The sequence below is a fragment of the Colobus angolensis genome, unplaced genomic scaffold (assembly GCF_000951035.1).
Source record: "Colobus angolensis palliatus isolate OR3802 unplaced genomic scaffold, Cang.pa_1.0 Scaffold244, whole genome shotgun sequence".
NCBI lineage: Eukaryota > Metazoa > Chordata > Mammalia > Primates > Cercopithecidae > Colobus > Colobus angolensis.
In genome coordinates, this window is record NW_012115644.1 from 3,811,656 (window position 1) to 3,827,674 (window position 16,019).

At 38.4% G+C, this 16,019-nt stretch overlaps 1 protein-coding gene across 2 annotated transcripts in view; it reads left to right on the forward strand.

Moving 5' to 3' along the window:
- SEC24B (SEC24 family member B) overlaps nucleotides 1-16,019 on the forward strand; it is a 94,367-nt gene that overhangs the window by 65,622 nt on the left and 12,726 nt on the right. For both annotated transcript variants that reach the window (XM_011945748.1, XM_011945749.1), the window contains exons 10-18: nucleotides 492-601; nucleotides 3,201-3,313; nucleotides 7,603-7,721; nucleotides 8,370-8,425; nucleotides 8,665-8,871; nucleotides 12,073-12,196; nucleotides 12,597-12,755; nucleotides 13,535-13,708; nucleotides 14,922-15,032. In XM_011945748.1, coding sequence (XP_011801138.1) covers nucleotides 492-601; nucleotides 3,201-3,313; nucleotides 7,603-7,721; nucleotides 8,370-8,425; nucleotides 8,665-8,871; nucleotides 12,073-12,196; nucleotides 12,597-12,755; nucleotides 13,535-13,708; nucleotides 14,922-15,032 — 1,173 coding nt within the window. The remainder of the gene's footprint in view (nucleotides 1-491; nucleotides 602-3,200; nucleotides 3,314-7,602; nucleotides 7,722-8,369; nucleotides 8,426-8,664; nucleotides 8,872-12,072; nucleotides 12,197-12,596; nucleotides 12,756-13,534; nucleotides 13,709-14,921; nucleotides 15,033-16,019) is intronic.

Consider the following 16,019-nt stretch of genomic DNA (forward strand, 5'->3'; position numbering starts at 1 on the left):
TTTTTTCTGAGACAGAATCTCACTCTGTTGCCTAGGCTGGAGTACAGTGGTGCAGTCTCAGCTCACTGCAACCTTTGCCTCCCAGGTTCAAGCGATTCTCCTGCCTCAGCCTCCTGAATAGCTGGGATTACAGGCGCACACCACTATGCCTGACTAATTTTTGTTTTTTTAGTAGAGACGGGGTTTCACCGTGTTAGCCAGGATAGTCTCAATCTCCTGACCTTGTGATCCGCCTGCCGTGGCCTACCAGAGTGCTGAGATTACAGGCGTGAGCCACCGCCCTGATCTGTTTTTTAAGGAGGGCTTAAAGGATTGATTTTTACCATTAAATGTAAACTGTTTATAAACTGTTTACATTTTATAAACTGTATTTTGTAAACTGTTGCTAAACCTCATGTAAATATTGATAATAGATATTTATATTTAGGTGTGTATGTATGTGTTTAGTTACAAATTGTGTCTCTAAATTTGTACTGGGACCTCTTATCTAGTTCCTGAAGAATTTATGTATAACCCCCTTACCCGATCTTATGGAGAGCCTCATAAACGACCGGAAGTTCAGAATTCAACTGTGGAGTTCATTGCTTCTTCGGATTACATGGTAACTATTCAGTGTTAAGATTTGTTGTGGAACACATATTGATCATTTGTAATTTTCTGTTAAGTGAATTCTTATCGAGATTTTGAAATTGTTTATACTCATAATTTTTAAAAACATTAATGCTGAAAGTTTATATTTAACAAAGAGAAAATCTTTCTAAAGGTTATTTGATCTAGAAGGCTTTCTATGAGTAAGAAATGTTCTATCTGTCTGATGATGGACACTAGCATCTACGATTTGTTGCCATTTTTATTTCCTTGCATGGAATGGATATAGGTAACCTTTTACCATTTAACATTTGAGACTCTCAAAACAGAGAAATGCATATTTTTGCCTAAAATGTAAGTTTTTTTGCCAAGTACAGATACCAAGATAAGTGGATATGGACTTCTGTCTAATTTTTTCTTCTGTTCCAATTAGGAAATTCTATCTGTTTTTTAATTATATGAACTCTAAGATCTCATTCTTCTTTTCACTTCAAAAATGAATTATTGACCCTAAGTTTTGCTCATCTTATCGTATCTTCTCTTTTTAACATATTTATAAGAACTGTGTTGGCTGGGCACGGTGGCTCATGCCTGTAATCCCAACACTTTGGGAGGCCGAGGCGGGTGGATCACCTGAGGTCAGGAATTTAAGACCAGCCTGGCCAACATGGTGAAACCCTGTCTCTACTAAAGATACAAAAATTAGCTGGGCGTGGTGGCGCATGCCTGTAATCCTAGTTACTAGGGAGGCTGAGGCAAGATAATTGCTTGAACGTGGGAGGGGAAGGTTGCAGTGAGCCGAGATCGTGCCATAGGCACACAGCCTGGGCAACAGGGCAAGATTCCGTCTCAAAAACAAACCCAAAAAACTACTTCTGTAGCTACATCTCTAATCCTTGTCCACAAAACTTAAACTGCTGCTAGTGAAAAGGAGTAACTGATGTGCATTAAATTTTTGGCACCTGGTTCATCTGTATTTTTGTAATTTTTGTATTCTTTTGTGTCTGATTTGGCATATGCCCACCTAACTTCCATTTTCATGTTTGTTTCTATATTAACTATAATAAACTTTCTTGATCACTTTTACTCTCAAGCTCTACCTTCTTTATGATTATTTTCCCACTCCATTCTGGGTCCTTAGGAATCTTAATCTAATTGAAGTGGTAAAGCAAGAAATAATCTTTCAAGTTTTGCCATATGATTCATATGGCCCTTGGTTAGCATATTTTTATTTTTTGTTTATTTATTTATTTTTGAGATGGAGTCACGCTCTGTCACGCAGGCTGGAGTTCAGTGGCATGATCCCGGTTCACTGCAAGCTCCACCTCCAGGGTTCACGACATTCTCCTGCCTCAGCCTCCCGAGTAGCTGGGACTACAGGCTCCTGCCACCATACTCGGCTAATTTTTTTGTATTTTTTAGTAGAGATGGGGTTTCACTGTGTTAGCCAGGATGGTCTCGATCTCCTGACCTCATGATCTGCCCGCCTTAGCCTCCCAAAGTGTTGGGATTACAGGCGTGAGCCACCGCACCCGGCCCGGTTAGCATATTTTTCAGAAAAGATTTCATATATTCTTTTATTTTAACTTATTTATTTATTTAATTTTTACTTGAGACAGAGTTTCACTCTGTCACCCAAGCTAGAGATAGGGTTTTACCGTGTTGCTCAGGCTGGTCTCAAACTCCTGGGCCCAAACAATCTACCTACTTTGGCTTCCCAAAAGTGCTGGGATTACAGGCATGAGCCACTGCACCTGGCCTATTTCAACTTTATATAACAGCAGTTTTCAAGCGTACTCCAAAGAAAACAGTATAGTGAACCATCCTTTGCCCATCACCAAGCTTCAACAATTATCAACCATAAGGACTTTTCAAAGAATGCATTTATAGGCCAGGCACGGTGGCTCACACCTGTAATCCCAGCACTTTGGGAGGCCGAGGCGGGTGGATCAGCTGACATCAGGAGTTCGCAGCCAGCCTGGCCAATACAGTGAAACTTCGCGGTCTCTACCAAATACAAAAATTAGCTGTGCGTGGTAGCATGTGCCTGTAGTCCCAGCTACTCAGGAGGCTGAGGCAGGAGAATCGCTTAAACCTGGGAGGCAGAGATTGCAGTGAGCCAAGATCACGCCGCTGCACTCCAGCCTGGATGACATAGTGAGACTCTGTCTCCAAGAAAAAAAAAAGTATTTACAATACCATCACAAGGACTTCCTTTACACATAGCACTTAAACATAAGGATTCAGTCACCTCCAGGTAACCCAGTAGCTGATACTAATGGCAAGTTGTTGGGTTTAAATTTTGTATTTAGGAAAGGGGAAGGGATGTACATCTAGAGAGCTTAGCCAACACTCCTTATCAGAAAAACATTTAACCCATCTATTTAACTGTGGCTGTGTGTCAACTGTCTTGTCATGCTTAGTCCACAACCAACTGAAAAGAAAAAAAAATTAAAAGCATATCATTTTCATGAACATATATTACAAAACAGCAATCCTATTTGTGTATTTTTTGTATTAATATATTCAGTAAATATCCAGTAGTAATAGTGATATATAAAAAGAATGAATTGTACCTACCAAATAAATTACTTTATTTTTATTCCTTTCAGCTGCGTCCTCCTCAACCTGCAGTTTACTTGTTTGTTTTAGATGTATCTCATAATGCAGTGGAAGCTGGATATTTGACAATTTTGTGCCAGTCACTCTTAGAAAATCTAGACAAGTAAGAATAATTTTAATTCCTACTATACATGTGTGTATGTTATATATATAAATGGATATAAATATGAAGTGTTCACAGTTTGTGGGATTGAGTTTGGTTATATTTATCAACTAAAAAGAGTACTACTTATGTACCATAGAATAAGGATCTAGATACTCGAGTTATGATTTATGACTTGGTATCTGAATTATAGAATCATAAAAATCTAGTATTTAGTCAGGAATTTAGATCTTATCTAACTGTCTGACTTAGCCAATCTGAACACGGGGCCAGAAATCTTGAGTTAGCCTGTGTATCGGGAATCTGGATGAGACTATCAAAAAGACAAAAGATAACATGTTGGTGAGGATGTGGAGAAAAGGGAAACTACACTTTGGAGAATATAAATTAGTACAGCCATTATGGACAACAGTATAAAGGTCCCTCAGAAAATTTAAAACAATTGTTGTATGATCCAGTAATCCCACTACTTGGAATATATCCAAAGAAAAATCAGTGTGTGGAAGATATGTCTGCACTCCCATGTTTATTGTAGCATTATTCACAAGAGTCAGGATACATAATCAGACTAAGTATCCATCAACAGATGGATGGATAAAGAAACCAGTATATGTGCAAATGGAATACTATCCACCCTTTAAAAAGAAAATTTTTCTCATTTGTGATACCATTGATAAACCTGGAGGTCATCACGTTAAGCGAGATAAGAACAGACATTGCATGTTCTCAGTCATTTGTGAGAACTAAAAAGGTAAATCTCATAAAGGTAGAGAGTACAGTGGTTGTTACCAGGGATAGGGTGGGAGGTTTCGAGAGATGCTAGCCAAAGTGTAAAAGATAGGAGGAATAAGTTCAAGAGATCTGTTGTACAACATGCTGCCTGTAGTTAATAGCAATATATTGTATGCTTGGAAAAATGCTGAGAGATTAGAATTGTTGTATTCTCACTACAAAAATAGTAACTTTGTGAGGCAATGCATATATTCATTAGCTAGATTTAGCCATTCCACAGTGTGTGTGTGTGTGTATATATATATATATATATATATATTTTTCAAAACAACATGTTTTCCATGACATATACATACAATTTTATCTGTCAGTTTAAATAACATTTAAAAAGATTTTTTAAAAATAATCTGGATGAGAGAAATCTGGCTGTAATTTATGCCTGAGCAAGGAATTTTTTTCATGAACTTGTTTTAATTGCACTGATGACAGAATGAGCTGATTTAAAGGGAAGGAAGAAACTGATTTTGTGCTTAATATGTTAGGAAGCCAGAAACTGAGCATTTTGTTTATTTATTTTTATTTTATTTATTTTTTTTGAGACAAGAGTCTTGCTCTGTTGCCCAGGCTGGAGTGCAGTGGTGCAATCTTGGCTCACTGCAACCTCTGCTTTGTGAATTCAAGCAATTCTCCTGCCTCAGCCTCCCAAGTAGCTGGGATTACAGGCACCCACCACCACACCAGGCTAAGAAACTGAGCATTTTGGCACATTACTAATGAGCTGGATTGTGGAAATGGAAATAGCGAGTATAGGATATGTGGCTTATACCTGGATCTAATTCCCTCCTCTGTGTCTACCAAGATTAGTCATGAAGGAGCCCCTCATCTAGCTTTAAAAATGAACTGTCCAAATCTCTGGAAAATACAGTTGTTTGCACATTTCTGTTCACTCCAACACCCACAAGAGATGTGACTTCAGGTTGTTAGTGAGAGTGGTTCACCACTGCAGTGGTTCTCAACATGTGTAGAGGTGTGGGGCTTGTTATATATGAATACTCTGTCCCAAGTACTTTGGTGGTTCCAAAAGGTTCTCCTCTACCATATGAGCTTGAAGAGTCCTTGCCCTGTTGAATGCTACTTCTAGTCACCATAGTCTTCATATCACTGATCTTGGCCTGAAAGGAAACTGATAACATTAAGATGTTCAAGATTTTAAAAATTCAGAGATATTGAGAGATTTGCTTTTAGTGTTTGTTGCTTCATGTACTTTAGTCACAAGTGCTTCAAAAATAGCTTTAACAGTGAGTGGCAGCCTGGCGTGGTGGCTCAAGCCTGTAATCCCAGCACTTTGGGAGGCCGAGACGGGCGGATCACGAGGTCAGGAGATCGAGACCATCCTGGCTAACACGGTGAAACTCCGTCTCTACTAAAAAATACAAAAAAAAAAACTAGCCGGGCGAGGTGGCGGGCGCCTGTAGTCCCAGCTACTCAGGAGGCTGAGGCTGGAGAATGGCGTAAACCTGGGAGGCGGAGCTTGCAGTGAGCTGAGATTGCGCCACTGCACTCCAGCCTGGGCGACAGAGCGAGACTCCGTCTCAAACAAACAAAAAAAAAACTGAGTGGCAATGGAACACTACTCTACAGAGATGATTGGTTGGCTTGTTGTTGGTTTATTGTTGATGTTTGTGTCTTTTTTTTTTTTTTTGAGACAGAGGCCTGCTGTGTTCCCCAAGCTGGAGTACAGTGGTATGATCTCTGCTCACCGCAGCCTTGACCTCCCAGGCTCAAGTGATCCTCCCACTTCAGCCTCCTGAATAGCTGGGACTACAAGTGCACACCATCACACTCGGCTAATTTTTGTATATTTGGTAGAGACAGTGTTTTGCCATGTTGCCCAGGCTGATCTTGAACTCCTGAGCTCAAGCGATCCACCCACCTCAGCCTTCCAAAGTGCTGGGATTATAGCCACTGCACCTGGCCTGTTTTTGTTTTTAAATACCAAGTTTTAATCCCCCAAGAGGGTACACCATTCTTGGAGGTACTAAAATACCAGGTTGATGCATAGAGTGGATGGAGCAAGCTTCTATTGCGTCACTATGCTCCAGAAATCCATTTAATCTATTAGCCTTGTATTGAAAAGTATGAAATAGGAGCCACACTGAGAGAGATGATTGACAACTTGTAAATTAAATAGACTGTGCAAAACCAAAAGTGTAAAACTGGGAATGGAAAATGTTTTAAAAATATTTCTATTTGATTATAGCAGAAAATAGAAGCATTGGGAAAGTAAAAGAAAAAGAAAGTGATAGAATAGCAACAAATGTATGATATGTTTTTGGAAAGGGCTCTGGAAACTTCTTTGAGAAAGAAGAGTTTGATGCTGGAGCAGTTTCAGCTCAACTTCGTTTATTTTTAGCTTGGAGTAGGTCAGTAGTCTCCTCTAACCAGTAATAAATGACCCCACCCCTCAGTGATCTTAGAAGTCTCACAGGAGTGAAGATTAGTATGTGGAAACGTCATAAATATTAACCATATTGGTAAGCTGAACATCCACATAACTTGTGGCATTCTGTTCTCTGAAATGCTCTTGACCCACCTTGCAGACTATGTCTGAATACCGTGATTAGTCATCCATAGCAGTGATAATGCTTCTTGCTTTGATGCATATTCTATTTTGGCGTCCTATAATATCCAAAGATATTTTAAAGGCATTGTTAAAACAATAAATTACATAACTCAAGTTAACATAGTTGGTAGTACGTAGTAATATGTTTCTGTAAGGTGAGGCATCTATCTTATTAATAAAGAAAGCTTGACAGGCAGTGAAATGGTAATTTATTCTTTTATACAGTGGCATCGACTTTTGAAAACAGCTCTAACAACATTTTAAAAGATTAATGATAGATAAAATGTTTCAGTGTTCATAAATGTGGTTTTTGTGTAAAATTTTATACATTAAAATCTGATTTGCAGTATATTCAGTCTTTTCTTGGAAAGTACTAATTTCTCATTCTGCCCTTAAAATGCTTAAGCAAGATACACTATTGTTCTTTTTTTTTTTTTTTTTTTGAGGCGGAGTCTTGCTCTGTCACCCGGGCTGGAGTGCGGTGGCCGGATCTCAGCTCACTGCAAGCTCCACCTCCCGGGTTTACGCCATTCTCCTGCCTCAGCCTCCGGAGTAGCTGGGACTACAGGCGCCCGCCACCTCACCCGGCTAGTTTTTTGTATTTTTAGTAGAGACAGGGTTTCACCATGTTAGCCAGGATGGTCTCGATCTCCTGACCTCGTGATCCGCCCGTCTCGGCCTCCCAGAGTGCTGGGATTACAGGCTTGAGCCACTGCGCCCGGCCCACTATTGTTCTAATATTGGAACTGAAAGTAAGTTTTCACCTTGGTCTTCTTCTCTGATATATATTTGTTTAGATAGGGATAATTTTTCTGTCCCCTGTAGAAAAGCATATGTGTAATTATCTTTGGACTTAAATTACTATTTCATTATTTTCTGAAATGAAATATGTTACTGAGCACTCTGAATTTAAAATTGTCATTTTTATCTTTAGGCTTCCTGGAGATTCACGAACAAGAATAGGATTCATGACCTTTGATAGCACTATTCATTTCTACAATTTACAAGAAGGATTATCACAGCCTCAAATGCTGATTGTGTCTGATATAGATGGTAAGCAGTCAGTAAAATAAAAACCTTTCTGACTACGGACTTTGAAATGGGGGCTACTTTATTTTAATATGTATCTTGCTATATGCTGTGAAGATAATGTCATGCACTTTAGTATTTGTTCAAAATAATTGTTTTTCTGGAAATACTTGATTCTAAGTTATTTATGCCTGTGTATGTATTATACACATGTATGTATAATATATACAGAGTGTGTATATTTAATAAAGCAATATTAGGTGGGCGCGATGGCTCACGCCTATAATCCCAACACTTTGGGAGGCCAAGGTGGGCGGATCACCTGAGATCGGGAGTTCAGGACCAGCCTGATTAACATGGAGAAACCCTGTCTCTGCTAAAAATGCAAAATTAGCCAGGCGTTGTGGCGCTTGCCCGTAATCTCAGCTACTCAGGAGGCTGAGACAGGAGAATTGCTTGAACCCGGGAGGTGGAGGTTGCAGTGAGCTCAGATCGCACTATTGCACTCCAGCCTGGGCAACAAGAGCAAAACTCCATCTCAAAAAAATAAAATAAATAAAATAAAGCAAAATTATAGTACACATTACATGTGTGACCTGATAAAAACTTCAGGATTTTCTAATGTATTCTTTTGATTAGATTTGTTGATTAAAATATATGTTTTCCCTATAGATGTTTTTCTACCTACACCGGATAGTTTACTTGTGAATCTATATGAAAGTAAAGAGGTAAGATTGATTTATTTTCTTAAAGCATAAAAATGTATTGTGACTGGTAACTAAAATGTTTAACATTTATTTACTTGATATATTAATATTACAAATAATAGACTGTAAATGGCATATCTGTTGACTCCTCAGTTCCAGTCCCTAGAAATACAGTGACGCATGATACACTATGGAATGTTTAAAAGAAGATTATTCCTTTGCCTTCTCAGTAATTCAACTTTTGATCTTTGTTTTCTCAGCTTATAAAAGACTTACTGAATGCATTACCAAATATGTTCACCAATACAAGAGAAACACACAGTGCCCTTGGTCCTGCACTTCAGGCTGCCTTTAAATTAATGTCTCCAACAGGTGGCCGTGTGTCTGTATTTCAGACACAGTTACCTTCCTTGGGTGCAGGACTTCTGCAATCCAGAGAAGATCCTAATCAGAGATCAAGTACAAAGGTATTTTATATTTAGCTTTTTGTCATATTCAAGATTGTGTAATTATTTGTTTATTCTACTTTTCTAATTCATTAATAATAAAAAACTGGCAAGAGAGTTGGGTTTTTTTGTTTGTTTGTTTTTTGGAACGTGGTCTCACACTGTCGCCCAGACTGGAGTGCAGTGGCACGATCTTGTCTCACTGCAACCTCTGCTTCCTGGGTTCAAGCGATTCTCCTGCTTCCGCCTCCTGAGTAGCTGGGATTACAGGTGTGCGCCACCATGCCTGGCTAATTTTTGTATTTTTAGTAGAGACGGGGGTTTCACCGTGTTCGTCAGGCTGGTCTCGAACTCTTGGCCTTGTGATCCGTCTGCCTCAGCCTACCAAAGTGCAGGAATTACAGGCATGAGCCACTGCGCCTGGCCGCCAGAGAGTTTTTGTTTGTTTTTGTTTGTTTGTTTGTTTGAAACAGATTCTTGCTCTGTCGCCCAGGCTGGAGTGCAGTGGCGCGATCTCGGCTCACTGCAAGCTCTGCCTCCTGGGTTCACACCATTCTGCTGCCTCAGCCTCTGGAGTAGCTGGGACTACAGGTACCTGCCACCACGCCCAGCTAATTTTTTTGTATTTTTATTAGAGACGGGGTTTCACAGTGTTAGCCAGTATGGTCTCAATCTCCTGACCTCGTGATCCACCCACCTCAGCCTCCCAAAGTGCTGGTGTTACAGGCGTGAGCCACTGCGCCCAGCAAGAGTTTTTAACTCAAAATTTATCTTTTTGGTTTTGTGTTACAGTATGTTCTTTTTATTACTTTATAAGTCATAGAAATTTATAAATCATTTAGTATAACCCTTTCATTTTATAGATGAGGAAGTAGAGTATCTAGGTAAAGGTTAAATAACTATTTAATGGTAATGGTAGTGCGACTTGATTTTCTGACTCCAGTGTTATTTTCTATTACATAAGTGGTAAAACTTACTAAATGTATCTATTGTAATTCAACATGCTCGTACTAATAAACGTTTTAATTATAAAGATAACACAGATCATTGTATAACACTTGGAAAGTGGAGAAAAGCATAAATCACCAATAATCTAACGATACTAGCATTTAGTTATACAAACATACAAATAAGCATAATTGGGCATCATACGTGTGTGTGTGTGTGTGTGTGTGTGTGTGTGTGTGTTTAACTGACCTTTTTCATTGGAGAATATATTGTGAGCATTCTGTGAAGTCACAGAGAAAGTAAATGTGTAAATAATCAATTAATTGATTGCTTTTCAGCCATTAAATAGTTGTCTTCAGAATTTTTTTTCTTTTGTTTTTTAAAAGTAGAGACAACATCTTGCTGTGTTGCCTAGGCTGGCCTCAAACTGCCGAGATCAAGCAATACCCCTGCCTCAGCCCCGCAAAGTGCTGGGATTGCAGATGTCAGCCAGAGCTGTATTTGCACTATTTTTTTAAAAAAGGGCTGGGTGTGGTAGCACCTGCCTGTAACCTTAGCTACTCAAGAGGCTGAGGCTGGAGGATCATTTGAGCTTAGGAGTTCTAAACCAGCTTGAGCAATGTAACGAGACATTTTAAAAAATAACAATAACGGCCAGGTGCAGTGGCTCACACCTATAATCCCAGCACTTTGGGAGGCAAAGGAGGGTGGATCACTTGAGTCCAGGAGTTTGAGACCAGTCTGGCCAACATTGCAAAACCCTATCTCTCCTAAAAATACAAAAATTATCTGGGTGCAGTGGTGCATGCCTGTAATCCCAGCTGCTTGGGTGGCTGAGGCAGGAGAATCGCTTGAACCAGGGAGGCAGAAGTTGCAGTGAGCTGTGATCACTGCCACTGCACTCCAGCCTGGGCAACAGAGGGAGACCCTGTCTCAAAAAAAAAGTAAAACAATAATAATAATGAAAGGAATATATGAAGCTGAACATCACTTAGGTTTTATGTGAAGATTTGGTCAGGGCATTTTTAAGCCCTTATTTCAAATAATAAATGAACTACAATAGTCATTTTTCTTTTGTACAAGTTCTATCTGGCCTCAACATATATTTGAGAACATGTCATTATAAGTAGTTATAAGTGCAAATTAAACAGTTTTAATAGTGTCATAAATCTTTAGCCACATATCCAGTTTTGCCTTAGGATAAATTCCTAGAAGTGAAATTATTGGGTTAAAGGGCATAATCTTTAAGTTATTAAAGAATGTTTTGTTTTTTCGGGTTTTTTTAATCAACCTCTCTTCTTAAGGACTCTCATCCTGTAACCTCCATTAAGTAGTGTTGCTTTTTTTATTCTTCACCAATATGCTAGAGAAAAAGGCACCATATTTCACTCTTTATAGAAATTGTATTTTAAAAATGCATTTGAGAAAGAAGCTAATTTTAAAATAATTGTATATTTTAAACTCATCAACAAGTGTAGCTGGCATTTAGTTCGTTGACCCATTACAATCCATTATAAATTACTGTGGTGTTTTGAACATAAGAAGCTGTTACATATTTACTGAATCCTTTGATAGAGTTTTGTTTTGTTTTCTCGTTTAACTTTCAGAAATATTCTCTGTCTGCCTGCCTGGGACGCTAAAGTTTCAGTATCTGTTCTGGTTTACATATTCCTTCATATCCTTAATTCCTTATATTAGAGTATGCTCTAATATAGTCATCATGCAGTGTAATTAAGAGGATTGAAACCTTTTGTTAGGAAATATTGCATGGTGATTAAGAACTTGGAGACTCTCTCTAGTGTCACCTTCTCAGCTCAAGTCTTCTCATACCAAAAAGAAACACCTTCCTTAATCTTTTATTCTTAAGTTATGTAACAATATTTAATAATGGTTAACAGCACTCATTCTGTAGCCAGATTTCTTGGGTTTATATTCCAATATCCATCCCTCAATATCTATATAATCTTGGTCAAGTTACTTAATCAGTTATCACCTCAGTTTCTTCGTCTGAAAATGTAGTTAATAAACACCATATGAGATGTGTTATGAAAATTATTTAATTTGTGTGAAACATCTTAGTGGTGGCACATAAGTGTTTTTTATAAAGATTATCTATCATTGTTATTATCACAGGAAATCTGCACCAAATGCCTAGACATTTAAAAAACTCCTTAGTTTGGTAGGGAGGCAGAGGATATCCTTTTTATTATAAAAGTGACATGAAAACATGAGCATAAAGATTTCTGGCTCTTACTTTATGATCTGTTGGCTTAGGTGGTACAACATCTTGGCCCTGCAACTGATTTTTATAAGAAGCTTGCATTAGATTGCTCAGGACAGCAAACTGCAGTGGATTTGTTCCTTTTAAGTTCACAGTATTCTGATCTTGCTTCGCTAGGTAAGGAAAGTCATCATGTGTACATTTATTTAAATAAACGTTTTTAATGCATACTTAAATCTAAACTCTTCAGTAAGCATTCTCAATATTTTAGGGAGAAAGGCATGTGCATTAGATAGACAATATCTATGAAAACTACCAGTAAAGTTTAAAGCACTATACAAATATAAAATGTCACTAGTATTTTGTTTATATAGCATGATTCCCTTACCATTCTGCTCAACAGTAAACTTTATCGTATATTTTATAGATATTACTGTTTTCTCAGATTTGTATGTTCTTATTTTGATGGCTTAGATTTTCTCATGACTTAGATTTCTTCATAATGTGAATCTGTACTACTGTTGGATAACTAGAATATTATTTCTGTAACTAATACTTTTTGTATTTCTCTCTAAAGCTTGCATGTCCAAGTATTCTGCAGGGTGCATCTATTATTATCCATCATTCCACTATACTCACAATCCTTCACAAGCAGAAAAGTTACAAAAAGACCTGAAACGGTATCTCACAAGAAAAATTGGGTTTGAAGCTGTTATGAGAATAAGGTGTACTAAAGGTATGAAGTTGTAAAACTTATACTTTATATTAAATACTTGTATCAAAGTCAGTGAGCATTCCATGTATTGACTACCTCTGACTGTTCTTTATGGAAGACTGTTTGATCTGGTTAGCCATACCATGTTTTAAATAGATAATAGTTATCGAACAATCCTTGCCCAATTTTTAAAAATAACTTGAATAAGTAGACAAAAGTAATGTTTGGTTTACTCAGAAGAACCTAAGAGAAAGCGTATATTAGAAATGATTTTAGAAGGAGAATTAGAGGGGAATAGGGAAGATCTTAAATAAGAATTGTCAAATTAAGGGTCTTTGCCTTCATAATCATTTAATGTACACTTCCTTGGTTTTATGTGAATATTTGTTTTAATCCTTTATTTTAAACCTAGGATGAGTTATATAATAACCCTCATTTGTTTAATTTACAAAATTTGTTTTGTAAAACCCTCATTTGTTTTACAAATTAAACCCTCGTTTGTTTAATTTTGCAAATTAAACAAATGTTTAGTCAGATTATGTCTGACTTCAAGTCACATGTGAGAAAATGTAAATAAGGTTAGGTGTCAATACAACTGAAATGTATAGTCTGCCTTTTATATAATATCCACTGGTTTTTTTGAATTAATATTTTAGAAACTCTGTCTACACTTGAACCTTACTCCCCAGTTATCCTTTTGATTCAAAATCATAAACACTTTGACTTTAAAAAGTAACTTTAGGTTGAAGTGAAGATATTATTGTTAACTTCATTTTTTTGTATCATTTTCTCTTTTTTAGGTCTTTCAATGCACACTTTTCATGGTAACTTCTTTGTCCGTTCTACTGATTTGTTATCCCTTGCCAACATCAATCCTGATGCTGGATTTGCAGTGCAATTGTCAATTGAAGAAAGTTTAACAGATACTTCCTTAGTATGTTTTCAAACAGCCCTATTATATACATCAAGCAAAGGTAATGTTAACAGAAATGAAATATAGTCTGCAACAGTAATTCTCCCCTCCTTTCACATGGCCTTTAGTGGAGTGGGGAAAAAGAAAGAATACACAGTGGGAAGTAATGGAATTTCTATTAGTTAATCAAATATATGTTGTTATTTTCTTTTTTTACTCTCACTTTTGAGTCTTTAAATAGTACACTTTTTTAATTTATGGAAGACTTGTATTCCTAGAATCTTGTTTCAGAACAATTCATGCTAAATCCAGCTATGCCATTCTTTGTATTATTTCTTGCTCCATAAAGTAAAAAACTGTTTAGCAATTAAGGCCTTCATTTGTTACTTGACAGTTAAGTTTTCTGATATTTTACTCTGGGATATAATTTAGAATGAGTGATATAGCGTATGTTCATACTCTGCAGATTTGGAGAGAGTTTAATTTTCTTGTAAAAATGTTAATTGTGGCCGGGTGCGGTGGCTCAAGCCTGTAATCCTAGCACTTTGGGAGGCTGAGACGGGCGGATCACAAGGTCAGGAGATCGAGACCACCCTGGGTAATACGGTGAAACCCCGTCTCTACTAAAGAATACAAAAAAACTAGCCGGGCGACGAGGTGGGCGCCTGTAGTCCCAGCTACTTGGGAGGCGGAGGCAGGAGAATGGCGTAAACCTGGGAGGCGGAGCTTGCAGTGAGCTGAGATCCGGCCACTGCACTCCAGCCTGGGCAACAGAGCCAGACTCCGTCTCAAAAAAAAAAAAAAAAAAATGTTAATTGTAAAACTTTGTTTTTACATCTCAAAATCCTGTTGGTGACATAATCTAGCCAGAACAATAACTTGAATACAAATTCGACTTGTGGCTGGGCATGGTAGTGGTTCATGCCTGTAATCCCAGCACTTTGGTAGGCCGAGGTGGGTGGATCACCTGAGGTCAAGAGTTCAAGACCAACCTGGCCAACTGGTGAATCCCTGTCTCTACTAAAAATACAAAAATTAGCTGGGCATGGTGGCGGGCACCTGTAATCCCAGCTACTTGGGAGGATGAGGCAGGAGAGAATCACTTGAACCGGGGAGACAGGTTGCAGTGAGCTGCGGTCACAGCATTGCACTCTAGCCTAAGAGACAGAGCAAGACTCTGTCTCAAAAAAAAAAAAAAAAAGAAAGTATTCGACTTGTTTGCTTTGTTTTATTTCCTTTTTGATCTAATGTATTTTCAATGACTTTTTTTTTAGGTGAGCGGAGAATTAGAGTACATACACTTTGTTTGCCAGTGGTAAGTTCACTAGCAGATGTATATGCGGGAGTGGATGTACAAGCTGCCATCTGCCTTCTGGCAAACATGGGTGAGTAAAAATTGAAGGAACAGGTGAAATCTATTTTTCTGTCTTGAAAACTGAAGCTTGGCTGGGGGCAGTGGCTCACGCCTGTAATCCCAACATTTTGGGAGGCCGAGGCAGGCGGATCACGAGGTCAGGAGTTTGAGACCAGCCTGGCCAACATGGTGAAGCCCTGTCTCTATTAAAAATACGAAAAATTAGCCGGGCGTGGTGACAGGTGCCTGTAATCCCAGCTTCTCAGGAGACTGAGACAGGAGAATTCCTTGAACCAGGGAGGCGGAAGTTGCAGTGAGCCAAGACCGCGTCACTCCACTCTAGCCTGGGCAACAGAGCAAGACTCTGTCTCAAAAAAAAAAAAGAAAACGAAAGAAAGAAAGAAACTGAAGCTAGGGTTTTCTCTTATTTAAAAAGCATATGTTTTACATTTTTATTTACTGCAGTGTGAATCAGACTGTCCTCACATTTCTTGCTTAATCTTACTTTCAGAATCTTTGAGAGAATTCATAATCTCTAAAAATGTGGTAAAAACTGAAATGTCCTTCAAATAATGTATGCACAAACCACGGTACAATCATACAATACAATTCAGCAATAAAAAGGAATGAACTATCGGTACTTAAACAAACATGGATGCATCTCAGAGACGTTGTGCTGAATGAAAGAAGCTGGACTCAAAAAGCTGCATAGGCTGGGTGTGGTGGCTCACGCCTGTAATCCCAACACTTTGGGAAGCTGAGGTGGGCAGATCACTTGAGGTCAGGAGTTCAAGACCAGCCTGGCCAACATGGTGACACCCTGTATTTTTCTAATACAAGAAAAATATTAGCTGGGGTTGGTGCTGCACGCCTGTAATCCCAACTACTTGGAGGAGGCTGAAGCAGGAAAATCCCTTGAACCCAGGAGGCGGAGGTTGCCATGAGTGGAGGTCGCGCCACTGTACTCCTGCCTCAGTGACAGAGTGAGATTCCACCTAAAAAGAGAAGAAAAAAAAAA